The 27,801-nt window shown below is 40.3% G+C and overlaps 2 protein-coding genes across 10 annotated transcripts in view; one reads left to right on the forward strand and one right to left on the reverse strand.

Annotated features, from left to right (window-relative positions):
• The window catches only part of foxp1a (forkhead box P1a), a 47,593-nt gene extending 45,290 nt beyond the window's left edge, over nt 1–2,303 (forward strand). For 2 of the 5 annotated variants that reach the window (XM_066671235.1, XM_066671236.1), the window contains exons 15-17: nt 35–101; nt 235–398; nt 951–2,302. In XM_066671235.1, the coding sequence (XP_066527332.1) occupies nt 35–101; nt 235–398; nt 951–1,110 (391 nt within the window). In that variant the 3' untranslated portion in view covers nt 1,111–2,302. Of the gene's footprint in view, nt 1–34; nt 102–234; nt 399–950 lie in introns of all 5 variants that reach the window. The other 3 variants (XM_066671239.1, XM_066671238.1, XM_066671237.1) reach the window with 2 other exon arrangements.
• A 268-nt stretch (nt 2,304–2,571) lies between these two features.
• tns2a (tensin 2a) overlaps nt 2,572–27,801 on the reverse strand; it is a 58,622-nt gene continuing 33,392 nt past the window's right edge. For 2 of the 5 annotated variants that reach the window (XM_066671230.1, XM_066671234.1), the window contains exons 4-28: nt 25,736–25,774; nt 25,015–25,056; nt 23,672–23,721; nt 22,940–23,123; nt 22,132–22,182; nt 21,863–21,985; nt 21,581–21,645; nt 21,241–21,324; nt 20,855–20,967; nt 20,489–20,549; nt 19,798–19,873; nt 19,128–19,257; nt 18,003–18,068; nt 17,694–17,810; nt 15,935–17,395; nt 14,915–15,080; nt 13,098–14,134; nt 12,444–12,575; nt 10,627–10,722; nt 10,198–10,275; nt 9,027–9,104; nt 7,629–7,797; nt 6,774–6,842; nt 5,374–5,403; nt 2,572–4,532 (exon numbers count right to left, since the gene is read on the reverse strand). In XM_066671230.1, the coding sequence (XP_066527327.1) occupies nt 4,391–4,532; nt 5,374–5,403; nt 6,774–6,842; nt 7,629–7,797; nt 9,027–9,104; nt 10,198–10,275; nt 10,627–10,722; nt 12,444–12,575; nt 13,098–14,134; nt 14,915–15,080; nt 15,935–17,395; nt 17,694–17,810; nt 18,003–18,068; nt 19,128–19,257; nt 19,798–19,873; nt 20,489–20,549; nt 20,855–20,967; nt 21,241–21,324; nt 21,581–21,645; nt 21,863–21,985; nt 22,132–22,182; nt 22,940–23,123; nt 23,672–23,721; nt 25,015–25,056; nt 25,736–25,774 (4,659 nt within the window). In that variant the 3' untranslated portion in view covers nt 2,572–4,390. The remainder of the gene's footprint in view (nt 4,533–5,373; nt 5,404–6,773; nt 6,843–7,628; nt 7,798–9,026; nt 9,105–10,197; nt 10,276–10,626; nt 10,723–12,443; nt 12,576–13,097; nt 14,135–14,914; nt 15,081–15,934; nt 17,396–17,693; nt 17,811–18,002; nt 18,069–19,127; nt 19,258–19,797; nt 19,874–20,488; nt 20,550–20,854; nt 20,968–21,240; nt 21,325–21,580; nt 21,646–21,862; nt 21,986–22,131; nt 22,183–22,939; nt 23,124–23,671; nt 23,722–25,014; nt 25,057–25,735; nt 25,775–27,801) is intronic. The other 3 variants (XM_066671231.1, XM_066671233.1, XM_066671232.1) reach the window with 3 other exon arrangements.

The raw sequence follows: 27,801 nt of genomic DNA on the forward strand, positions 1-27,801 counted from the left end.
GCGCTAATGTAAGCCTGCTTCTTCTTTTCTGCAGATCACCTTCTTTGGTGAAGAATATTCAGTCCAGCCTTGGCCAAAGCCCTGCTCTTTCAGCTCTGCAGGTAAACCACATATGATTTATTCACATCAACACTTCTAGCAGTGCAGTCTGTGATGCCTCTGTACTAATCTAGTGACAGTGTACTGAAAGTGATAGGACCAGCAGCATTGTGTAAGGTGTGTTGTTACCTCTAGGCTGCGATGGTGGACAGTAGCCTGCCGCAGTACAGTTCTGCCTCGGTGGGAGGTTCTACTCTAAAGGCCCTGGCCAACGCCATGCATGAGGAGATGATTGCTCAGGAGCATGAGGATGGCTCCCATAGTGACTCCAGCTTGGAGCTGTCCCCCATGTCTGCTCTGTGAGTTACTTTTCTCTTAACTGCACTCTGCTCAGGACATTAGCTGCAGGGTATTTCAGTGCTATTTAAATGTTGATTGGACAGAACAGGCTTCTGTCTTCATACTATTCACAGCAACAGTTTCATTCAAGGACTCTCAGGGTCGGGCTTATCCTGCTTTTGAAATCAGCAGAAAGGATACCTTTTCACAAGTTCTTAAAATACAGGCAGACTTCCTGGACAGAATTGTTCTGGTGCCTCATTTTATAAAACGTACAAAAATTAGATCCTGAGTACAAACCTGTGTAGCTAACGCATTACATACTTTTACATATATCCTCTTATTGGTCTTACGGTTAAGCCTCATTGACGACTTATCTAAAGTAATATGAATTTATTGCACATATTCAATCCTTATCATCTCTGGATTTTTTGTTTTTAAAGACATATCCAGAGCTAGATGTATCTGTAATATGTTATTCACGGCCGCTGGTTTTGCTGTTCTACTGCACATTGGAAAATAAGTAATTGGTGCTGTTTCCTGCTTGATGCTGATTGGCTGTGTGTTTACAGGCACCATGCTGAAATGAAGGGTGAGCACATGGAGGGGGATGACATCGAAGGCTCCTTGTCCCCAGATTTGGGAGAAGAGCACAGCCCAGACATGGAGCACGACTTGGATTTTCCCGAAGATCAAGACATGCAGCCTGGCCGCCCGACTGCTTTTTCCTGAAGTCCAGCCATTCCGCCGCCATTTCTGACTGGACTTCAAACGTTTCACTGAAGTCCGTTATTGACAGCTAAACAATGTACCAGCAGACTCTGAGAATTGTTTCACGAAGAGTTCAGTTCACAATTATTCCACTTTGGAACAACTGTTATTTATTCTTTAGAGCTACCTGTTGTTTTTGTATGCAATGGATTGACCTCAGCGGTACTAAAGGGCTCCTCTTCGTAGAGGTGATGCATTGTAAAAGTTAGCCCATAGACTAGCAGAGGAACTTGAGGAGGGCTGTTCAATTATTGGAAATGTCTTGAGTGTACACTTAGATTAAGCACTACAACACCTGGGCTGACTACATGCAGAACCTACTCGCTTTAATCAGGTGATTTATGTTACGGTTATTATCACAAATCCCATGTTGACACTAGAAGCCTCTAGGTGCTGTCTTGCTGTAGAGTGTGTAGAAACTCTGGGAACTCAGAGTCACGACGCTTATGAGTCTTCTCACAGCCGCTGTGCTAAACTATGTTTAGTCCAAGTTTAATCACCACTGCCTCAAAATCTTTGTGGTTAGTCACCATTGTGGATCACGTTTGGCCTTAAATATGGGTCTGCCCATTAGGTCTAGGTCTGCTCACTGAACTTGTGAATGTCTTTTTAAACTTTTCCTTGATATTTTTGTTTTGTTTTGATTTAATGGTAGAACCAAAAACCAAAGGGGAACATTTTATAACCAGCACTTGATGATGAATGTTTTTTCTAATTATTAGTTTGACCCCCCCCCCCAACCCTCGCCCCTAATTCTTTGTACAGAATGTTACTGTATCAGCTGACATAGAAACACCATCACAAACAGATCGTTAAAATGTATATTTCCTTCATTCAGTTACTAACAAAGAGCTAAACCAAAAGTCGCTGTATTTGTGCAGAGCAACATTTTGTCTAGTTTTTTGGTAGGTTACCTTTCCCAACTGTAGATAGGAGAATATTGACAACAATTACCAAAGATTGTGAAAGTAAAGATGCTTTTTATGATATGTACTTTGTTTACATTGTCCCTTTTGATATACCATTACTGCAATGTTTTCCTGACCATTATTCCGGGACTCCACTGACTGTATTTGATGTCCCACACACTGCATGAATGTTACTTAACCATGGATGGACATAAAGGAAAAGTACAAGAAGAGGCAAAATAAATTACAATTTTTGTCTTTTGCTTAAAGTACTTTAAAAAAAAAAAAAAAAAGTTTGACGTGTGCAGAGTTCAGAAGATCAGCAGGAAAAAGACCATCTTAAACGCACAAGTGTCTGGTACCACAATTTTACATTTCTTTATTATATTCTTCATGTTTGCATACACTGAAAAAATAGTATCGTTTTTCTTTAAAAATCCATTTCATATAAATGTCCTTCCACAAAGTCTTTTCACTTTCCAAGTCAGCTGCGTGTGAGAATATATTACTACATACAAAGATCAATGAGAAAACACAGAATACAATATATTAAAGCTGTCAGACGTCTTTCTATCTCTTAAAAAAAAAAAGCAAAATTACTCATTGATAGACGCAAGTGAAATACATGACTTAAAGCTTATAAATACAAGAGTGCTCGGTATAGGGCTTTAGTAAAGTAGCAAGTTGGGTTTATTTTTATTTTAGTTATTGCTTTTGCGTCGCAGTTCTTGTTAAAATGAAAACAAAATACAACATAGTGTTCATGGGCGGAGAAATTTCCCCTGCTTGTCTTTTTCTGTAGCTTGATTATATTTGAATAAAATGTTCCACTACACGTGAGACAAAGGCTTTACACGTCTCCTGGATGACGCTGAAAACAGTGTGACGTTGTGTCTGAGAGGACAAAGGTGACCGAAGGACAAAATGCCATTCCTTTGACTAAATCAGCAAATACTTTCTTAAAGACATAAAAAAAAAACCTGCAAAATCTGACCTCCAAATAAACTCATGGTCCTTTAATGTCCTTTTGCCTGGTACATGCACAACATGGGTGTTGCTGTGCCTCGCCCACTGATTTCTACAAGCCACTCTCACTCGGCTCCTGACGCTGCGTCTCCAAATCCAACGCTCCGACATTCCACTACTCTTCCACTTTGGGCAACATGACACCAACCAATCCACAAATAAGCAGTGACCAGCTCTAGCCAGAAGTGGGCAGCTCTATTTACCGTGTTTCATCTACTCAAGCATTTATATTTATTCTAAATTTAGGAGGGGTGTGTTTGCCCCAGTTTAACCCTTACCAGTTCAAAGACTCACCCAATCCCTCAATGCCACAAGGCTGAGAGAGTGAAGACACCACTTCAACACTGTACAGCTCCACATTCAGAGGACAACACCCACCTCCCAAAACTATTACATCAGCGAATGTGGCCCCTCATCACAGACGCCCGATTTGGAAGGCTGTACTGGTGATGGGGCAGAGCCGTTCTAGCTGCAGTGAGCGAGAGAGGAAGGTTATATTGTTTAGATTCCTGGCACCACCAGGGATCGAGCTCAAGAGCTTTCAATGATAGGGTGAGCTCTCAGGCAGCTGCGCTTCTGTAATCTCAGTCATTTAAAGCTGTTTCCCTTGTTATTTAGTTGGCAGTGAATCAGCTTTGTGCTCACTCACATAGAACTTTGGTATTTTGTTTTATAAACAGTACAGAGCCCTAAAAGATAAAATAGCCCCGTCTGACTGCACTGGTGCTTTATGTGCTTAGAATTTACTGTAGTTTTGTAGAGAACTTAGTTCTGGAGCCGTCGCGCCACTCACCTCTGGTTTAGTGATTGGTTATTTAGCGAATACACAATGCTTCAGCTATCTTGTATCTGAATAATGAACTATAAATCTCTCACACACTCTCTCTCTCTCTCTCTCTCACACACACACACACACACAATTACACATGTTGATTGTCAGCTGCTGAGATTATAATTTCCTCTATACAGTATTTCACTTGAGTGCATGTAAAAAAGTAATGCCTTATGCACAGATATGAAAATTGTTGAATCAACAGTGCGTAATATTTTCTTAGTTTTAGAACTTTCGCTTTGTGAAGTGTTTGAAAACAACTCTTACTTGGGTTTGGTCTAAATTTTGGCATCAATTAAAGCCCTTCATCTGCACGACAAGGTATTTTCATCAGCAGTTTCTTTAACTTCTGAGCTGTTGACGATTTGAAGGATATGTACTACATCCTCTTCGTGCGTTCTGTAAAAAATGTCCTGTCTGTTTATACAAGAAGGGGGCTGCTGTCCTTCATCTCCTCCTTCGTCATCTTCAGCCTCTAGCGTCTCTGTGGCCCCAACATGACTTTGTTGATGAAGTTGACGATGGCGGTGGCCGGCTGCTCTGGGTCCAGCTCAGCAAACAGGTGACACACGTTCTCTACCACGCTGCCTGGTTTCTTAGCAACAAACCCAAAAACTCTGTCGAGAGAGAGCGAGAGCGAGAGATTACAGAGATGTTGTCCGGTCCCTACCCCATAGTCCAGCAGCACTGCTGTGTCTGATCCACTCAACACACAAACTAACACTTCACCACTATGTCAGCAGCGCTGAGGACTGTCCATCACCCAAATAATGGCTGCCTATGATGCTCCTGACTGAAGAACAGGGCGAAACGGGACTAACGACGTGTACAGAGCAACCACTAGGCTACAGTCTGTAACTGTAAAAATACTCAGGACTCCTGTATGGTCAGCAGTTACGGCTGATAAATGTAGGTTTTATTACATTTAAAAATGACACATTCCCTTTTGAGTTTATTTTCAAATGCAACACGAGACAAACTCTACCTCAAGAAGTTTGCACATCAAACACATCTTAAAGAACTAGTTCACAGATTCTCACAGAAATGTTGCGGCAGCTGGTGCGTCTACTCTCCTGAGGAGGCTTTACACCAGCTGTTGAAACACTTCTCTGAGAATTAGACTGCTGGGTGATTAGTTGCTCAGATACGCATGAAGGACTTCAGCTCATGTGCAGCTGCTCTGAAATGTCCCATTTCCATCATATGCTTTTTTTTAATGAACACAAACTGATGTGCATCAATATTCTTTGTGAGTAATGCATTTCCGTTTACACTTTGAAACACATTTATTAAAAAACTAATACATAAAAAATGATAAAAACAAAACAATCTCCAGTGAAAGCAGTTTGGACTGATGTGTAAATTCAAGGAAATTTCAAGGAAGGAATGAAATAAGAGACATGCCAAGCGCATAACCAGCTCACTAAAACACACACACACACACACATAAGCACTTACTTAGATGTTGTGCTGTCTGAGTTAGTCCACCTATGGCAGGAGGAGGAGACAGAGACAAAGACTCAGAAAGAAACTCTCTCACACACACACACACTTGCAGGCAAATACAAAAACATGCTGTCCTTCACCCAAACACACACACACACACACAAGGACACAAGACGCAACACCAGAGCCCTCACTGCTGAACTTTGGAGGTGTGAAAGACTATATTATAAAATGATTATAAACATATATAGTATAATTATAAATAATACTGTATAGTTGTGTCCAGTCGGATCACTGTGTGTTTCTATTTTCCCTGCACTTTTGTATAGTTCTTTTGTTTATTGTATGTCTTTTGTACTTATAGCACTGCCCCATGGTGTTGGAGGGACTATGTTTTGCTTCAGGGTTTTACTTCTTTTCAGCTGAAATAACAATAAACCTCTCTTCACTTGACCTTAAAGTAATGGACATTTGACAAGAAACTGAACGAAGAGTGGTCTTTCAACTTTGTCCAGTACATCACTTGTTTATGAAGATTTTAACCTTTACACACTAATCCCAAACTATAAAGAAGCACACACACACACGCACACAAATGGAATGAAGATACATGCTCATCATTCTACAATCAAGTTCGGCTTGAAATATCGTAGTGAGCCTCAAGCGGTTAAAGCACATTTAACCTGACACTCAGAGTCATTCCATGAAAAGAATCCACGTTTGGAGCTGTGTATAACAGACAAGAACGTGTGTGTTTTTCAAGCTTATACACATTCATTGAAATTAAACTAACAGTGTATGGAACACACTTTACTTTTGCCTGTATGAGTTTTCACACAGCACACAGTCATAAAGCAGCATTAATAGCAAACTACATGCTCTTATATGTATCTATTTTCCACATTAAAACAAATTAAATTCGCAAATCTATGACTTAAATATATTGCTCTCCGTTTCTCTGACACTGTGACATCATGGAGAATGAGTTGCATCATTTAAGCCCCGTAAGAAAGCTACATAATCCCACCGTTTTTACTGGGAGTGTGGCAGCTGACAGTAGCCTGATCAGTCTGAATTATTCCACCGTGTTAGTTTGGCATAATGAGACCTGAACTATACTATGTTACTAAATCATATCTCATTATATCAATGGGATTGTACCTTTAATGGAATGGCTCTTCCTTGTATGAGAGTCATTAAGAATCACACAAGGCAATCTAAAACTATCAAAAGCATGCAGTTCTGAACAAATTGAACAAATTAATGAACAGAAAGAAAGACAAACGATGTAAAATGATAAATGTCATCGAGAGGGTCTCTTTTGTCATTTCCAGTGCTCTGAAACAACCCTGGATGTTATCATGTGATCAGACTGTTACATGTGTAAAGTAGTGTGTGGAGATGACTCCCACCTCCTGTCCTGAGGGTCTACACTGCTGAAAGTCACACTGTTAATGGGGTAGTGCCTTCTGAAGAACACCCTGCAAAACCACAAACGACTCCCTCAGTTAGAAATAAAGACAGCAAAATACATTCAGTTGCACATCTAAAAGTAAAATAAAATAAAATAAATAAAATTTCATTTTGGAAATGGCTGAAATCACCAGATATTATTTATACTGTGTGAATATATCACAGTGAAAGAACATAAAAGGTTTTTGCACCACAGCCACAGTATTTCAAAAGTGTTTCTGAACAGCATCCATTCCTCGTTTAAAAACACTCAGTGTTCAGTGTATGTCACACCTAAGCACTAAACAAGACGTTTTTTACGCAGCAAACTACACGTCTAATACAAAGGTCATTCCAAGTGGTGCCTGCTATTAAATAAGAACTCACAATTTAAAGGTTTGTTAAAGTTTCTATTAGATTTTTAAGTATTTTTAAATATAGTTAAAGTTAAAGCCCACTACTAAAAGGAGGACCAATGCTACTACTACTCTTGAAGAGCGCAGGAAAAGCAATGTAGGAAAACCATGTATCCATAAAGCTATGAAGTTCTACATTCCAGAAACACTGATCTTATTTCCTTCTATATTTTCCTGAGTGAGAATAATTGTCTAAGACCTTAAAAGCCCATATTAAGAAGCAATTTATAATCTAATTGGCGCAGGCTTTACTTTCATGTTTTTAATTAAATATGACTGACCACACAGGCCCTACGTCATTTGACAGCACTGACCTGAATATGAACACAACCACCTCATCAAATGTCTGCAAATCAGCACATTTTGTTCATAAACAGCAGTGGCTGTGCTGGGGGTTACCTGCGCTGGCTGTCGGTCAGTGTGATGCCCTGTGCTGACACTTTGAAATGGACAACAGTTGCTGAAGGTCGAGGGCTGCGTGTCACTGTGGCTCCCACTGCTTTAGCTATGGCCTGTGGTCCGGTCAGAGACTCTGTCTCCACTGAGTTCAGGTACAGAACATTACATGCTGAAGAGAGAAAGAGACGAGTCGTGAGGTTCAAGCACATGACAATGAACTTTTGGCATTTGAATATTAAGTAAACACTTACAGAAAAGTCTGAATATAGAATAAAGTGAATTTTCCAAGTTATGTTTCCAAACAGTCAACCCGTCTGATGAGCTCTAAAATTAGATACAGCGCAAACTGACACATTTCTGTGAAGTTATGTTTGCATATGTTTGTGCGTCATTCATTTGAATAGTTTCTCCACTCTTAGAGCGCCCCCTAGTGATCCACATGCACTAAAAGTAGAAGGTTCAAAATCTGGGAGTGCCAGAAATTTTGTTAAAATCAGACAAAACAATCAGTAGTTTCAGGTGTTAAAGATGAAAACTTGGAAAATTTTGATTAGTGCATTTATTAGTGTTATGTCCATGAAATGTGCATATAATTTCATCATTAACTGCAAAATTTAGTATAAATCTGGCAATGTATTATTGTTATCTCAATACCTTATTGACAGTGCAGAAGTGTTAAAACGATTCCTGTACAATTTAGTGAAATACATCTACTTACAATATTCCATAGGAAAGACTTGTGTTTAATGCCAAAATTAGTTTGTATAAGTTTATTTAACCTTATTAACATTTTTAAAATGGTAGTTCGCCCTGAAATTGGACTTATATCACATTATTCTTGCTCCTTGAGAACATTATAATCTTAACTCCCAGGCTCTGAAAGTTGCATCCAGACCCATTTTGGGCGAGTGTATGAAAATCCACAAACTAGTTCAATTTCAATGTGGTCAATGGAAAAACACATATTTTCACATTTGGAAGTTGAGATAGTGTGGTAACTCTGCTTTTCTTCTAGTCAAAGATGCATCTAAATAAATTTGGCTGTACACTTCACAGATAAGGAGATCAGATTAAAGCATCAAACGTGTTCAGGATCTGCTCCGCAGCACCATCTTGATGCCATTCAGGCTCCAGTCAAGGCCCTGAGCAAGAGGGACTAATAATAGTTGCCAGTGTCTCCTCTCTCTACAACTGCGGTCTGGCCAATTCATTTAAAAGGGACAAAAATCATATGAAATATATAAGAAAAGCCCTAACAATTCCAGTAAGCTTTCAGCACTATGTACGTGAACACTGAATGAAGAGGATTGCAGTAAAGGAACCAAATTGAGAGAGGAACATTGATAATAAAAACAAAAATAATTAGAAAGAGAAATGTAATAATGAAAAACATGAGACCTGCTCCCTGTTTGAGTAAGTCTGCTGCAGTGCTCATGTTGCTGGACGTCTGCACTTCCTGAGTCTCTCCAATAGGATCTGCAAGACATAAAACACACTATTAATAACAACAAAAACTTGTATATTTTGGCCCTTTATAGACAGTCACATTTGCAGAATGAACTGTAAAATGATATTTCTCATAATGTAAAAGAACACTTTGTACTGACATTTATTATTACCACCTAGTCCATAATATCAGGTCCAAAAAACAAGGAACTAACCCATTACAATAATGTAAACAACCTTAAATGTGAAAAGCTTGAGTTCCTGAACTCTGATTTCCTCTGGATAAGAGCACCTGCTAAATCTATAAATGTAATTGTGTGGAGGGAAATAATGTTACCAATTACACTCTGACAATCACCACCAATACCCTACACCACCCTCATTGCTAGTGGTATGTTAGTGCTAAATTAGATACTCAGAGCATGGCCTTTCTAGATTACACAACAAATGCTGAGGCATATAGAACCCCTTTGGTTTTTTTTTTTTGAAGCGTGTGAAAAATATATTAACATGTACTGTGACGCTTTCAGTAAAGAGATCTGGCATATGATCAATGTTTTCCATTTCAGACAATTTTATGAAAACTTGCTAAACTTCCACTTACAAAGAGTGAGGTATTTTAAACTGTGTAATAAATTAAGAATAACATTTGAAAGATAATAATTAGTGTAATTAACCTTTAGTGATTTTTACCTGACTTTACATCTACATGGTGGACCAATGAGGTAGGAGTGTCTAACAGAGTGGACAGTGAGTGGAAACAATGTTTAAAAACTCCAGCAGCACTGCTGTGTCTGATCCACTCGTACCAGCACAACACACACTAAAGCATCACCACATCAGTGTCACTGTGGTTCTCCACCTAAATCACACATGGACTGTGGTGGTTCTGTGGGGGGTCCAGACAATTGAAGAACAGAGTAAAAGCGGAAAATAAAGTGTATGGAGCAATAATTTGACTAGAGTCTGTAATTATAAAACTACAGAGTGCTTCTGTACGGTCAGTGGTGCTGACAGAATGTACAGTGAGTGTAGAAACAAGGAGGTGATCATAGTGTTACTGTTGATCAGTGTAAAGTTTTTTAATCTAACTTTCGCTTTAATGTATATGGGGAGTGTTTACCTTTGTCTGGGATGCGGAGTGCACAGGGTAAGGAGATGGGTGTGATGGAATGCTGATAGACCAGCGCTGAGAGACTCCCTTTAAGCCAAAAAAAAAAAACACACAAACATATGCAGAATTAAGTTTTACTGTAAACCATACTTAGCTTTGTTCAATAACAACTGATATCAGAGTCTGTGATCCAAATATACAAATATGCAGCAGTTGTACTGTACATTTCATTTTGTAGGAGCCTGATTTTGATCATGACGTATGAATTCCTTGCATGCTCCATACAAGCAGAGCCCTCAGCTTAGATTTCTAAGCAAAGTGCTGACTCTAATCTGGCCATGAATTCTATCTGAATTCAATAAATAGAGTGATCACAGCATGAGAAAGGCAACTCAGACTGTGGCAAGAGACATATTTTAAAGAAGATAAATAACACACCAAAGTGGGGTTCATTTTGGCAGCCTTTAATCTTCACCCCTCGTGGTCCGGTCTCAATCAGGAAATGTCTGACTAGCTGCTCCAGGGGGTCACCACCTACAGAGAGGACAAGAGACTTTGAAATATCCATGAAAACAAGGTGTTGGTAATTTATAAGCCACCACAAACACCAGGAAAACACTAGGATTGGAATATAGCCCTCTATGAATTAGGAGATGAAACATATAAAGTACCAAATGTGAGCAGCACAGTATTTGTTTTATCGTATGCATGGGTTTATTGTTGTCATATTTAATATTAGTATGGACTCTTGCCCTTTGATTTGGTCAGTTGGTTTTTGACCTCCAAAAGTTGTTGGATGAACTGAATCTGTCAAAATGATGGGATTTCTCCTATGTAATGTAGAGTTATACACAATCAAGCACAAGTCAAAAAATAAATGTCCACTAGGGGGTGCTAGGCAAGCTGAGAGTGTGGGGAACAAAAGCTCCCCCGATTTTTGACACCTGAATTTAAGACATTTTCATCTCACCGCCTTATACAATGTTAATTGTGTGTCTGACAAGCATTTAACTGCAAATTCTTTCTGCATATTAAACGAGTTGATTAGTCTTGCTGGTGCCATATGCATGAAGAGGTATTTTATTAGTCTTGGCACTGAAAGTGAGGATTTGGCATTTCAGCACAGACTTCACCTTCAGGCTGTGTGCATGTTTATGTCTCTACTGATTAAATCCATTCATCATCTTTGTGACTGAACATGAATTTCCTAAATCCTCACAGATTACATCTTACCAACACTTCTAAGAAAGTCAAATTCATTGAAGGGAATGCAGTAGTTTAGCAAGATATGGATTCTGTATGCTTATGCTTTTGTTTGGACAGAGAAAATGTTCATATACAACAATTATACATGTTTCACTGTGGTTCTTCATATGTGGAACTTTCCACATGTATTTTTCTGAGTTTAGAAATCAGTATTTTCGTCCTACAAATACATACTATAATTACTCAAAAACCCACACAATAATCGCACCTCAGTAAACATTTTTACATCTTTAGAAAACTCATGGTGGGATGCAGTATTTTATGCTAAACTTGTTGCTGTCAGTTATCAAAACTAACAAGGTTTGAAAGCATATACAGGGGGTCCTACGTCACGTCGTAAACTGATTTTCGGTGTCAGTCGGAACATACGTACATACTGTACGTAAATAACATACTGTAAGCACTTATCCTATCCTAACACCTATCCTTCTCGGTCCCGAGCCGCGTAACCGTGTATTCTTCCGCCGCTCACACCAAACACGTGGAGTTTGCGTTACGACGTTTACGACTCAAAACCACTTAAGTCGAAACAAGGCTTTATACAGTAAATGGGAGATGTGTCGTAACCACGAAAAATCATAACTCGGGACCTCCTGTACTGAACATTCATAGTTTAATTATTCGAATGGTGATTAGCTCTGATGACTGCTGACATCTGAGTTTTTGAAAATCTAATGTAATTATTGTAGAATTATTGGTGAAGTTATTGCAATCTGACAAAATTCATGCTGATTTCATAAAACCTACTGAAAATCTCGTGAAACCTTTGACATGATGTGTATAAACCAAAGCACTTTCTTATAATCTCACACCGATCAGTCAGTGTATTTAAAGCAGTAGATGTGAACTTCAGAATGTGGTTTATTTCTGCTAAAGCACTTCAGGTGCAGCTTTAAGGGTTTCCTGTGCAGACAGTGGCTAGGCAGAGAGAGAGAGTGAGGCTGTTTAGGAGAGGAAATGCCGGCTCTCCACAGCCAGACATGGCGTACCTTTGCTGCTGTGGTTGTTGACATTGGGGGGTGGTGTGGCCACTTTGAGGGCCAAGCCGTAAGCCCCCTGGAAGGAGTTGCTGTCCCGGATGAGGAACGCACCTGGCTCTTTTTCCTTCAGAGCGGCAATGGCTGTAGTGGGAGAAGAGAGGAAAGGATAATACACAACATCCATATTTCAGATGGATGCTCTTAACAGCTGAAACATCACTTAGTTGCCCCATGGGTGGGAAAATGATGCAGAGTGGAATTTCTGAATAATTTTGTTTGCATTTACATTTCACATGAAAGAAGCAGCTATGAATCTCAGGATTTAGTGCCTTGTTCAACTATACAATGTACATTTGGTCCTGCGTATTTGCAATTTCTGCATTCATGGACAGACCCTAAACAAAATTCACGCAGTTCCAAAAACAAAGGTATGATTTGGCCATGTGACAATACCCTGAGTCCACGCAAAATGAGGATATGTGAAGGAATACCCTGCCATTTCACAGAGCTTTATTCTTTCTCCGGCATTAGTTGTTGAAGCTTTGATTGCCTCGTGTCTCATTTGATGTCATGACACCTAATACCATTAGCTCATTTTTGCATTGAACCATAACACTCTTCTTTTACTGGAGATTTATCAGAAAGAAACTCTCCACCACTCACCTTGGTCTCTGGATATTCCGGACTTGTACCAGAAACGGGAGCTGTCCTGAACAAATTTAACGCTGACCCTGTTTGCTGCCTCACTCTCCGTAGGTTCTTCATTCTGACCACCAGTCTCTCCCACTTCTCCTACTGATGGCGAGAACGTAACGTGATGCTGTGCAGAAGGAGAATGACTCATGGATGCCCTCAGGGTGCCAGATCTGCCATTGGGCGAGCCTGGCATTGTGCCCTGGCGCCGTTTCTCTGGTAGAGGAGGCTGAATGGTGGAACTTGGAGAGTAGGCACCTGGTCCTGGTGAAACTCTGGCTGAATAGGAGCCAGATGAGACAGGGAAAGTTGGTGTGGAGTGACCATCAGAACTGTTATCTGTGCCTGGACATGATGGTAGATGTGCTGCTGAAGGGGACGGTTCTGTGCCCAGCATCAGCTTCCTGCTGAGAGTGGCAAAACCAGGTACTGGAGGTTCAGGGGAGGCAGGGATCTCCTGGCTGCCCAGAGGCTGAGGAGAACCAGGTCCAGATGAAGGTAAAGTGGGCATCTCTGGTTCAGGAGGATGTGTCACTCCATTGCTCTGTGAATGAGGTGTAGCGGACTCCGGGGAGATTGTGGGTCCACACTGCTGTGTATTCGGGTGAGTAAGAGTCTGTGGTTCCGTTTGTACTTGTTGTAAATGTGTCGGTCTTGATTCCTCATATGGGAGAGCTAGAGGAACATTAGGCAGACCACTGCTCTGCTTCTGGCTGCCCTGTGTTGGAGAGGCCGGAGCAGAATGAGCAGAAGGCGCATGAGCTTGCTGGTGGGAGCTGGCTACAGGAGTGACTGGGGCGGAGTGTGTAGAAAGCTGCCGAGAAGGGGAAGGCTGAGCCTGAGGACTGGCACCACAAGGTTCTGTTGGCTCCGAGGGTGTGCTCTCGGTTTGATGAGGTTCCTGCCCCGAGTTGTGAGGCTGCTGGGCATCGGGGTATGGCCTATCATGGGCAAGAGAGGTGGTGCTGTCAGTGCAGGCCTCCTGTTCCCGGACATTCAGATTAGGGCTGTAATCAACACATTGGTTAGATTGATCTAATATAAAATCCGCCGATCTGACATGTCTGGTCACACAACACAGTGATGTTTAATAAGAAAACAAATAAATAACTATAAAGGTTTACCTCAAGAATATAAAACAGTGAAAGGCAGGGGTCTAAGGTTTACTCAGATCCAGTTTTGATTTTATCCAAGGTGTCCCTGAAGCATCTATCTGCTTGTATACTGTTTTACGTCTAAATCAAACTGAGCTTCATTTCTCTGATCATCTTTCTTGATTAAAACAACCCCAGAAACACATATTGTATATTTTCCGTAGAGTCATAGTTCTGTCTAGTGTTAGTCCTCAGATTAGAAAGCAGCTCTAAACCAACAATGCACATTTAAAGTGAGCAGACATAAATATTAATATTAAAATAGATTCAAAACATTTACATGTCATGAGAATTAGATTAAGCTAGCTACAATATCTGGAAGTCATTCACGAATAGACTAAAATGTGCAGGACACTGTTCCTCCATTACCAGGGTAGAGAGTTAGATTAAGTTTTTACAACCACATGGGTATTGATTTTCTTTTAATTACATGCAGAAAAAAAACCCATTACTCTCATTCCAACAAATTAGATTCAGCTGTACAGCTCACTTGACTCACAGTAACAAATCATCAGTCACCTGATGGATTGCTGCCCTTAAAAGTCACAACAGACGTAGCGTTTTTTCCATTTCAATTCCCTTAATGTCAATCTGAATAATAAACTAACCAACCCAAACCAAATGTTCTCTCACCTCTCTTGTGTGTGCAATGGGCTGCTTGTGTGGACCGGAGTTGATGGCCCAGACATATCGGAAGGTGTGGAGCATGCACCATGTGCATCTCGGTGCAGTCGCCTCATGGAACCATGGGTAATACTTTCCCGCCAACCCATATTCTCACTTGGAACTCCAGGGCAATCTGAAGAATGTCAGAATGAGTGCGCCAAATTCAATGTATGCAGTTTGATACATAATCTATGTGATTTGATGAGGGTTTCAAATGCATAAGTGAACAATAAATTAATGAAATTCAATTGAACTAAATTTTCTAAATCTGAAAATTTCACCACCTCAGTAAAAAAAAAAATTCTCATTCAATTAAAATCAAAACAGACTAATTGGAATCAAATATTCCTTAAGGAAGCTATTTACCTCCATTCCTGTTTTTACTGATGCTAGGGTTGACATGGAGCGACAGGGTTGACATGGAGCATCGGAAACCTCTATACGTTTTATTTGGGATTACCTTTATTGTCTTTTAGAGACATGATTTACACATGCATGATATTAATATCAGGGGTATAACCATCAGAATTGTTAGCAATATTAGCCTTGTAGCTAGGGCTTTGCCAAATCATAGTTTGCAATAATATCATCATAATTTTTAAAATGATTAAGAAATTAATATCATGATTACTTAATGATATCATGCAGATACCCATAATACGACATATGTTCTTTACATGAGTCATTTATGCACAGATAACTATGGTATTATGTAAGAATCTATTTAATTTAATACAATTCATATTAATATAACATTCATTTTGTTGCAATAGTGTGTTTTGTCATATCACCAAAATACCCTAAAATATTGTGATATTATTTAAGGCCTGTATCGCCCACCCCTACTTGTAGCTTTAATGCCAAATCTAAGAGTTAAATTAAGTATATTGGCCTTTTTATGTGATCTACATCAGTTTGTCAACACACTGCAACAACTCCATTACTTATAACAGATAGAATGATACTTTGAGAGAAGTGGTATCTGACCTGGGTGTGTGTTAGAGGGATAGTGCTGTGGATGGGGCTCTGTATGACCATCAGGGAGGGTGCCAGCATGGTGTGCAGGGATGTAGCATGATGAATAATTGGAGGGCAGTGGAGAGGTGGAGTCAGACTGGTATCCTGAGGCATACCCTCGGCTCTCAGATGGTGAGGGCTGGTAGGGCGAGCAAGGGCATGTTTGGTGGGGTGTCTGGTAGCCACTGGAGCTGCTGCTGTACTTTACATCCAAGTGGGCATGCGAGTGCGATCTGGAGGGCTCAGGGTATGCCGGATGGCCGGATGGCAGTGGATCGAAGGCAAAGGGGGGCATGTCATGACCTGGGGGTCCATAGGGTGAAATTGCAGCTCCTCTATGCCAATATTCCGCCTCTCGCTCTTTCTCCCACTGAAGCTCCACTTCTCTGTCCCTGTCCCAGTGAAGAGACGCTTCTCTACCACGCCTTAACCCTGCCTCCCAATGTAGCTCTGCCCCTCTCGGAATGTCTGACTCCCTTGTTCGCCTTATCCCGCCCTCCCGGGGAACCTCTTCCCTCTCCCAATGTAGACTCTCCCCTCTGTCTAGGCGTAAGGCATGAAATTCCTCACGTCTCAGGCAGCAGTCCCGGCAAGGGCAGCCAGCAGGGGGCAGACTGTCCATAAGCATCACATCGTGGTACGAGCTGGCTGCTTTAGGGTGGTGGGGATGGTTGTGACTGTGGTGGGGCAGGGGATAGGGGATGTATTCATCAGCTCTGCATAGCAGCCGACCACTAGGAGAAAGAGAATGAGGGTGAGGCCCCAGGTCCTGGGATGGATACGGGCAGAGGTGCCTGGAAGCACCCTCGGAGCATGTCCGGTGCAGGTAGTGCTGAGACCCTTGCTGCCGGTCCCACAGTAAGTCTGGAGGAGGGAGAGCGTGATGTGAATGGGCACTGTGGTGCTGGCACATCCCTAGCAAAGGTGGCATTGGGGAAGATGCCCCTGTGTGTCCATTGGTTGCAGCAGAGGTTCTATCCAGACAGTATCCATTGGGCAAGTTGTGAAGACGATCACAGCCAGGCTCGGCGCATCGCTGCGACCTGTAGCCCACTCGACACGAACAAGAACGAGCTAAACGCAGGGATCCCGTTCTCTCGGGAGGCAAGGAGTCTCCGTCATCTAAAATGGCCGTCTCTCTCTCACGATCTCTCATGAGCCTCTCGCCCTCTATACCCCCAAGCAGACGTTCCAGCTCCTCGCGTTCTTGCTGAGTGGGTGGTGGTGGTCTTGGAGGGTCCTCCAGACGTTCAGGTGGGACAGAACCATGTCCAGAATCAGTGCTGACAGATAGGAGCTGACTGGGCCTCTCCTCAGAGCTCCGGCCTGGGCTGCCATTAGTGGAAGGAAGAGAAGAGGAGCCTGCGGCACGTCGTTTCTTCACCTGAGCATACAAGCTGCCATCCACAGGCCCTCGAGTGTGTGCAATATCTGAAGAAGAAGAAGAAGAAAGAAGAAGATTATATATAAGAATAGGAATTATGTATAAATGTGTGTTTCAACAAGCACAAGGCTAATAAATGTGTATATAGGTTTATTTCAGTTGGTAAAAAATACTGCTGTGTAGCCTTATGAATAATGCCCTTCTGTCATAGTCAAATCTGTGAACTTCTGTAGTTATGAGAGTGAGATATTTTAGTGTAAAACTTTTTCTTAGGTCCGTGTACTTGAATGATTGTGATAAAAATTTAAAAGGTTTGCAAAAAGGTTAAAGTAAAATGTGACATACCTTCTAAACTGTCTTGATGTCTCTGGTTAAAGTTCTCATAAGAGTCCCAACGCACTACTGGATCCGCAGTGTTGTAGTCGACTGTGACTGCTGGATCATTCCGCTGGTATTCTCGACCTAAGCCACACACATGCAATTACTTTCAACACTAGTAAGTGTTAGTACGGTGCGGTTACACAGAACTAACTAATCAAAGCCCCCAAATTGCTGGTCTTTAATAAACTACTTGTAATTATGTATAATTTATATAAACCTAAAAACAGACTTTGCATTTTAATGTACAAAATTTTTAAAAGGATTATCAATAACCTTTAATTTTCTCTGGTCCAGAGGAGAAGACAAACTCCACAGTGGCATCAGGAGGAAATCTGTCATCTATATACAAAAATTAGACACAATTAGGTAAGTGTCAAGAGACGCAATGGCTAGTCAGTTTAGACATTACAATATAAACAATCAAGCAATGGTCTTGCTTTACAGGATTGATAATATCTGAGGAATTTTCCCAGAGTTTTACAGGCAGATGATGAAAAGCCTACAGAGAATCCATAAAGTTCAAGTCATCTCACGTATCCAGCTGAGTTAGGCAGGTGTTATCCAGTGGGAGAAGGCCTGGGCTTAACTTAAGGAGGCCCCAGTTAATTATGGAATGACATTATAAAAATTACAAAGAATGACGCAGTTAAAACGAATATCAACTGGGACCTGTTTTGAGCACAACCAAACGTTTGTGACAGGGTTTCCAAAATGCAAGGTTCCAAATTCTACGTTATACTCATGGGTTGTTGCAGTTTAACAGGTGGCATAATTGGTACCTGTTCTTTTAATTTTTGTACATACATGAGAGTGTGAGCAGCCACCCAGGCAAAAAACAGTGCTGAAATTTCCTCACGGTACAGATAAGTTTATTATACAAAGATTCTGTTCATTCAATTGTACATTCAATACTTATTCTGACGTAGCTGACCGTGATCAGTGGTGCGGTGCAAATAGCCTCACTGTAAATGTAAGTAAAACAGAGTTCCTCCAGCACCTCTACAAAACAGCCTGTGCTCAGAGGAACAGAGAAAAAGCAGTTGATACATCCTATCTCCTCTATCCCAAATACCAACCCACTACCCTCTGTCAGAAGGTACAGAATGACAAGGTGCAGGCTTTATAGATAAACAAACGCATTTCTGTCCGTTAGAAGCAACCTTTTAAATAAAAATGTCTAGAGGTTTGTGTAATACTGATTGTGCTGTGCAATGCTAGATGACTGTGCTATGAAAAAGCCCTTTAAAGTCTAGAAGTTTAATCTGGTAAATGTGTATGAATGTATGCCAATGCATGTTTGGAAATGTCACAGCAAAAAGTGTGTGGGGGGTATTTCTTATACTGTGATTGCAAAAGCTCAGAGTGAATGGGTAGCTAGTCTGTTATGATGCCATGTACCTAAACAAGCCTCGTCCAGCTCTCCTTTCCCAAACCAGAGCTGTGCTCCATGGATGGTGCAGGTGTGGAACTGCACTCGAAAAACTGTGTCCCTATCAGCAGCTTGTACTCTTCTGTGATAACATTTCACCTACACAGAGAGAGATAGAGTTAATATAATCACCACAGAACCAATAAAAACTCATTTAAATCTTTACTTGTTTTGTTTTAAAATGTAACTGTATAAACCAAGTGAGCTTCTTATATCAAAGAAAGAAAGAAAATTATATTAAAACAGAAACAGTAGGATGTATTTTAAGTTGAAATTCTTTCTACATAAAGTAGAGTCTATAAGTCCAAATGAGACTAATATGAAAAGCAGTCTTATTTTGGGGAGTGGGAATTAAGCACAACACGTTTGAAACATCAGGGCTGCAGTTTATACACAGTGAAGCTCTGTTCATTATTGTAGTTCACAGCTACACTAGGTCCTGATTCACACCAACACTCTGTGATCATAAAGAAGATGAACATATGCTTGTGCAGGTTGAGAGTAGTTTCGGGTATTAACTGAATTAAAATGTGGAAGTGACTTGACTTCTAGGGATTTTTATATTTCTATTTTTTAACAATGTCCACTGTGTAGTTCAGTGTTTGTAAGTAATGAAGTTTGAAAGACAGCATTACGCACCATGATGTCACCTTTCAGCAGTAGCGCAGGTTCAATGGTTACACACAACTTCCTGCCTGTCGATCCCTGTAAATCACTACAAAACACGCACACAATTCAGTTGCTGCACATTCTAGAGTTACTTAACACTAAATGTCCAAAGTTATGAAAGACACCAGCTCACCAATTGTTATTTTAAATATTATATGAAATCCTAATAAGAGTTTGTATTCACTTTACTGCAGTAACAGACTCTGCTCTTTGGGGAGACTTTATTCTAGATGTTGTATTGTTACTCTGGTGACTTGACTGCTTTCATCCAGCAAAGTATTTAACCTGGCATACACTACAGAGCTTTCAGAGGGACTTCATGTTCTGAAAACAAATTCACAATCTGAAGCAATTTAGAATGAGCAGAGGCCTTTGGATATTTTCAGAAATATTTGCTTTTAGTTCTATTTTTCCAATACCAAATTCATCCAGAGCTATTTGTATGCGCCATGTATAGGCATGTAATTACAAACCAGTCTGGTCCAGTTTCAGATTTGTTTGTGTCTAGTGATAATGCAACAAAACGTGTGATTTGGCAAAACCTTTTATGATGTGTGTATCAGCAATGGGTGTACAATAATGTAGTTAAATTCACTAATTAGTAGAAGTGTCAGAATACTTTTGCACATAAAATGTAGCTTCTGAAGTCATTTCAACTCACTATATGCCCGAAGTATAGACCAGCTGCATGGACTGATAGATCTTCAAGAATGGGAAATAGCCTGCAAGACAGAGAGGAAAAAATACTGAAAGATGTGCAACAGTGTGAGCGACAGAGGAGGAATGTGCCACCTCCTACTAAACCTCTGTCTTCTGCTGCAACAGATTAAAAACAAACATGCTCCGTTTATGAGTTCCTGTAAGTCTGTTTTTCTTTTTTGCAGTATCTCAGTCACTGTGAAATTGGAGTTAATTCTTACCCACAATCATATTTAACAAACCAAGACTGAAATGTTTATATCAGTGAATGTTACAAAGGGTACAGATACACAGAGGTCAGGGAGTATTCATCATCCACTTCGCTCACCTCCATCAACTTGAAACTTGGGAATGGTAGGAATAAGGACCTGGTGCAGGAAGAGAGGACTACTGTTCATCTTTATGGCCCCTGACAGAAGCCCACCAAAGTAATATATATATCTGCAAAAAGAGAGGGACAGAAATAGATAAGAAAAAAAAGACTAGTCTGGAATCACATACTCAGCCCAAGTCATTAATATATATTCAGATGTTAAAACATGTAACTAGAGAGGGCAACAAAGCCTTAATGGCTTAAAGAGTTTTGATGTATGAAATAAACCTACAGACAGTAAGAGAAATAAGTTCATAAGAGAAAAAGAAAAAAAAATCATAAAAGAAAATTTCTACCAATTGATTTCACTGATGTTATCGCCCCAGCCCTAAACAACCTACCTGTTCTGTGAAGGCTGTAAAGATGACGACACTTTATCCTCACAGAACTTCCTCATAGCCAGGGTGCTGAGGGCCTGATCTGCCCTGTATATCAATCACAAGTCAATCACAAGTCATTATCATTAAGTAAAAAAATAATACAGTGAAACTGTACATACAGTGTTACTGTAATATATCATATACTTTATTATATACAGATATTCCATTGTCTTTTTTATCCTTTCTTGTGTATACTTTAAAATGTCCAGTTTTATTTTTCTTTAATATTTCCACAATGTTATACCATGATCTGTCATCACAAAAAGAAAGCAGAATTAAACCAAACTTAATTGATTCTCACCCGGCTGATATCTTGCTGTAGTGCATGTAGGCTGCGATGATGACTCCCGTCTTTCCTTTATTGCCCTTCAAAAAGTCATAAGAATTTTACATGCATTTGGCCAAGAAAAAGAATTCGGTTTAATTACTGATAGTACTACTTCTTTTTCCATCTTTATCTTAGCAGGATTCCAGTGTATAATGACAACAGTTGACATACAGGGAGGACGTCTGCTTCCTGTCTTTGGTAGTTGATGACATGTGACCTTCAGTGACCCCTATAGACCCATCCATAGGCTCTTACCTTGCAGTGGAGGACCACCACATGTTGAGGGTCAGAGTTTATCCAGGTCTCCATGGCTTTACACATGGCACAGATCTTGTCCAGTGGGGGTGCGTGAAGGTCTGGCCAGCCGAAGTCATGGACCTAAGAGGGAAAGAGAGAGAGAGAGAGAGTCAAAAGGAGAAGAAACAAACAAATTGTAAGTGTAACTGAGATTTTTATTATTCTTTTGAATGCAAGTTTATTTTATCATAATAAGTCTAATATTTCATAAACCAGAAACAGCCTACCTTGGGGTTAAGTCGTGTGATGTCATGCCTCCTCTCAGACAGATTAAACAACTGTAGATAATAAAACAAATGTGAAAATAGTGGTCTAAAAAGCTAACAGAGACATCTGTGAGTAAATTCTTCATTTCTTTAATAGAACTTGTCGGACAGAATGGCTTCAGGGATTGTCACACAGAAAGTGCTATACAAGGGGTATAGGAAATAAGAAAAACGTTGCATGAAATACTCATACACATTAATCAGTTCAACATAAACTGCAAACAGGTGCACTTTCATCAGTGTATAACGACTACTTACACCGATCAGTCGTAACATTATGACCACCTCGTTTCTGTATTCACTGTCCATTCTCTCATCATCTGTCACTGACCAGACAGAAGAACTTTGCAGTTCTACAATTACAGACTGCAGTCTATATGTTCATCTGCATACTCTGTTTGCCTCAGTCAGGACTATACAAAGCAGGCATGATTTGGGTGGTGGATCATTATCAGAGCTGCAGTGACACTGACGTGGTAGAGGCTCAGAGCTCACTGCACTGGCCTGCCTCTCTCTCTCTGGTTTTGGGTGGTGGATATTATTTGTGTTTTGATTATTGACAAATTTGCAGTTGTATGCAGGTGGTAACCACAAACCAACAAACTGCAACTAATTGGTAGATGATATGGAAGATGGTAACATGACCTATGTTTTGTACCTAAAATATGTTTCTGAAAATATTTTGAAAAGAACTAATGTGAGAAGTAACAGAGACAGAAATGTGCAGGAGCCTCTGCAAATCGTGAATTCTGAAAGCAGTGCTACTAACCAGAAACTTGTCCTGGTGCTTGGACTTGAGCATGGAGGCGACCTCTTTGAGGTTAAGGCGATAGCGCTGCTCCTCCAGCAGAGGGGGGAAGAAGACGGAGATGATTCGCTCAGTAATGTAGGTAAGGTCAAAATCATATTGCCGCTCCATTACTCTGTCCATCACCCGGTCAACACTGAAACTCCTGATGGAGAGGGGGGAGAGGGAGGGGGAGAGAGAGAGAGAGAGAGAGAGAGAGAGAGAGAGAGAGAGAAAGGGAAAGAGAGAGAGAGAGTGAGTGTGTGAGAGAAAGAATGAATGATTAATATGCACAGAATAGTGAATACCTCATGTATTTATAATATATTCTGTTTGTAAATCATAGCTGAAAATGCACTCCAGCTCATTTAGATTTCAGCAGGTTTTGATAGAAACCAGCCGAGCTCTTAGAGCGTTCCAGCAGAAATGAGTGCTCTGACAAACAGTTGAGTGATGACACTGTTTTATCTGTGCACTAATCCCACTTGAAGCTAACAGAGATTAGCCCGACAAGCCTTCATTTTAGCCCACAGATAAACTCCCCAAATTTATGATCAAATAGAAATATGCCAGGATTTGGTCATTAATCCAGGATAGTTGTAAAAAGTAATTGGAAGAAGGCTCCAGCATGAAAGTCTACTGCTGAGGTAAAGATACGATCTCACAGGCACGGGTCATACGGAGTTCTCAGGAACATCACTGAGGGAGATTTACCTGGGCAGAGTGCTTCTCTGTTTGGTGTACGTCAGAGATTTGGTTGATCCCTCAAGAGAGGAGGAACAGAGATTATGAGATTACATATTTGCACATACATTTGTATTGCTCACTTAAAGGAGCAATCAGTCATTTGACCACCAAAAGGCTGCAGGAACTGGGGAAAAAAAATATATACATATATAATAGGTTTGTTCTCTGCTCCTATAAAGTTACTACTTTGGAGATGGAGGTTCATTATTTGGACTGCAATGATTAATTATTTTAACTTTTTTTTTTTCTAAGGTGCAACCAATCAATTCCTTTGTAGTCCCTGAACAGTTGGCACACAGAGATTTCCAAGCACAAGAATACATTCATTCATTGGTCATGCATTCTCTTGAATGAGTCAGTGTTAAATTCTCATTAAAACAAAACATCTTAAAATGTGACCACGCTGATCCTGTCAGTAATGCTAGCTTAGCAATACTTTAGAGAAACGCTGGCAGACTTTAAATTTCAAAACAATTTCTGAATCATCACATGTGACATTAATCTACAACAATTTCTGAATCATCACATGTGACATTAATCTACTGAACTACAACTAATCAGTAGCTGTTCTACAGGAGAGATAATGTTCCTTGTTTACTTTGAAAGGCATAAATCATTGCAAGAGTTTTGATAATACGCTGCCAATCCTGTCTTACTTTAATGGATTGAGTATTTGCAAAAAGCCTGGTTTCTTTCCAGTTGTCATTTTAGTGTTCTACTTAGCCAGCACAATATGAAAGAACTAGATCAGGAGGGACATTGTGGGGAAATTCCTGCCTAATATATGACTGTCATAAATGTGAATGTGTAGAGACAGTGGTAGCTGCAGTCCTGTGTGATCATCTGTGTATCAGATGCTATCGGCTGTGACTCGGAATGAGCTCAGTGTGGTGTGAGTAGCTCAGACTTTCTGTACGAGGCACACAAAACAACATCTATTTGCTTCTTAAAGAGTGGAACAGAAGAAGTCTCATGACACTTAACCTCCAGTGGGAATAGTACAGAGAGTGAAAGAAGGATGGAAAACGAGATCAAAGGTAAAGTAAGAGTGAAAGTATGAGAGCAAGAGTGAGAGGGAGAAATAGAGTCAAGAAAGAGAATGAGAGAAATATGAGCGAGGAGGACTGTCAGAGAGGAGGATAAAAACATGTCGAAAGGGAGTGAAGGAAAAATTCAGGTACAATGTGAGAGAGTAGAGACCCAGTGTGTATGTGAGAGAGAGAGAGAGAGAGAGAGAGAGAGAGGAGGGGAAAAAAGAGAGGAGATAGAGAAAAAGATAGGTAGATCAGAGAAACTAGCAAAGTTTTTACCAGATGCTGAATATGTCTCGAGGAGGTGGTTCCTCTGCGCTGCTGTAGATGAGAGGGCAGATAAAGATGATGAACACAGCCACTAGACAAAAATGTCTCTCTATTTTGGCTAGACTAAAAGAGGTTAGAAGGGGAAAGGCTTGGGTTAAAAAGTGAAATCCTCCAGTGGCTCAGGACTCTTTATCTCTTCAGGTCTTATGACCCTCTCCTCATTTGCTAAACAGATGCTATCACTAGTTCCAAAATAGCAATGCTGAAATCTAACATAAAAACAACTAGTATTATTATTAAGATGAATTATTATTATTATTATTATTATTAATAACCCTCTGGTTTTACTGGTGTGTCCTCTGGTTTATACAGCCACATTTTTGGAAAGCCTTTTTTTTTAACCCGTCTTTCTTGTGGTTATTTATTTATTTATTTTTTCTTTAAAAAGTGCAAGCAATCTCATTTTTCTGCCAATCTTTCAGACTTTGTGTGAAACGATTAAAGAGCATTTGTGGCCTTTATAGAAAAGTATCCTTTAACTAAAGTCATCAGAGCATTTATTTTACTGACTGAAATCTGGATATAAAGACGGTTTAAAGACACGTAAATTTAAAATGTAAATTGTTTTCAAGACAACTCACCTACCCTCCCTTTAAAAATGTAGAAGAGATTATAGTCCATTAATTAACATACACTCCAGAGAGAGAGAGAGAGAGAAAACAGTACTCACCAGGTCAGTGGGCTGAGCCGGGACACAGGTGGAGTTCACCTGGAATAAAGGAGAGTACGTCTAAACATAAACAGACCAATACACTTATCACACACACACACATTGTTCTGACACCATCCCCTTCCAGCTTGTCCCCATGTAGAGCAGAGCTCTCTCAGTTCTCCTCTATCCACTTCTCTGCTTTTCTTTGCTCCTTTCCCTTCTCTCCTCTCCTCTCAACATTTCTCATCTTTTCCCTATTCTCTCGACTCCTGCTGTGCTCTCTTCTCCAGTCTTTCCTCTCTGTAAGCAGGATGAAGGGAAGGGAGTGGCACGCTGAGATGGGCTGAGGAAATACTTCCTCACAGTGGCAGATAAGACAGAAATATCATATGCATACGACTGACAGAGAGAGGGCGAGAAAGAGAGGGGGTGGGGGAGTGAGAGAGTGAGGAGAAGGGAACATATTTTTAGTTCCAGCTATTTTTAAAAATTTGTTCCTAATTTCATTCTTGTGTTGGTTCAATACCTACACTGTACACACCTCTCAGTTATGAGCTTTAATGTGTTGTCCCACAAAGTGTAACACGTAAACACCTTTTCCTGCCATTCTGGAGGTACTAAAAATGTCCAGTGTAGTGCAGTTCTTTAGGAACCACAGTTTATCAGGATTTTTTCCCTGATACTTTTTCTTCATTGTGACAAATACATTTTATTCGAGACATGTTTTATTTAAAGTTACAACATATTGCCTCAGTACAGGGCTGAAAGTGCAGTTCTCCATTATTATATTCTTACTTTTTTGGGATATTGTTCATTCTGTTTATACGTGTGGCATTTGTAACAATGCTGCATTTTACAGCTGATCATAAATGATACCATTTTAAAATAAAAAGATTAATCATAATTCCTTTCACAGTTTACAATTTTTAAAAAAAAAACAGCAAAAATAAAACTCTAGATCCAGTCGTGAAAATTCTCCCCACAACATAGGACTGCGGGGTAGAGTTGGAAAGAGACAAAGGTGGGTAGGCATTTTAGTCTTATTAAAGCACACAATGGCTTTTCATACCGTTAGAAATATGATCAAGAACATATTTTTGGAGAAATCTCAATTGATCTTAGAGCTGTTCTTAAGAGAAAGTTAAGAAACAAATAAGGAATATTCTTCAGAAGATTCACAGGAAGTAGAACTTTAGAAAAAAAGTTCTGGAGACACTTATGGAAATCCAGCCCCTGGACCTTAATTTATTGCAAGCCTTTTAATCTGCAGCTGCTATATTTTTATAATATATATATATATATACACACACACACTTCTATATACTTAGATATTTCACCGAGATTGTTAAGCCTTACTTCAGTGTTGGTTTAGAATAGACTCTCCACCTCTATACTTTCAGAGTGAAGTATACATGCCCCCTGAGTTGGAAATGGGAGCGACCTCTGACCTTCGCTAGGGAGAGAAATGTAGCAGAGTGGCAGTGAGCTTACGTCAGGCTGTCTGAAGAGTGGGGGAGTTTGTGTGTGCTTACATAATGGCCCACTGCAAAAGGCCCCCCCACAGCACATCCGCTCCCTGAATTGGTCCTGCCCTGTTTGTTAGGCCACAGGAAAGGGCTGAGGCTCAGAGCTCACTGCACTGGCCTGCCTCTCTCTCTCTCTGTGTGTGTGTGTGTGTGTGTGTGTGTGTGTGTGTGTGAGAGAGAGAGAGAGGTTATCAGATTGTGTAGTTTAGTGGTGAGACACTTAACAACCATGTTTGAGAAAGAAGAACTGTTAGTTTTATAGAAACACTTTACCATGAGGATGCTGCCGGAAATTGCTGCTGAGTCACTTGTGTATATGGAGATAAGAACAGGGGGAAAAATGAGCCTGTGATGCATGTCTAGTTTTGCTAGAACACCATCAGCTTCATAGTGGGGAGTCATTCATGACGGTCCAAAATATATATATTCTTCCTATTCCAAAAAAAAATTTGAAAATCAAACATTTTGGATTTGTGGGAAGAAAGTAACAAACTCATTACATGTGACGGCCAAAGAGAAACTCTGTGTGCGCGCGTGTGTGTGTGTGTGTGTGTATAC

This window comes from Hoplias malabaricus, chromosome 5 (genome assembly GCF_029633855.1).
Source record: "Hoplias malabaricus isolate fHopMal1 chromosome 5, fHopMal1.hap1, whole genome shotgun sequence".
Lineage (NCBI taxonomy): Eukaryota > Metazoa > Chordata > Actinopteri > Characiformes > Erythrinidae > Hoplias > Hoplias malabaricus.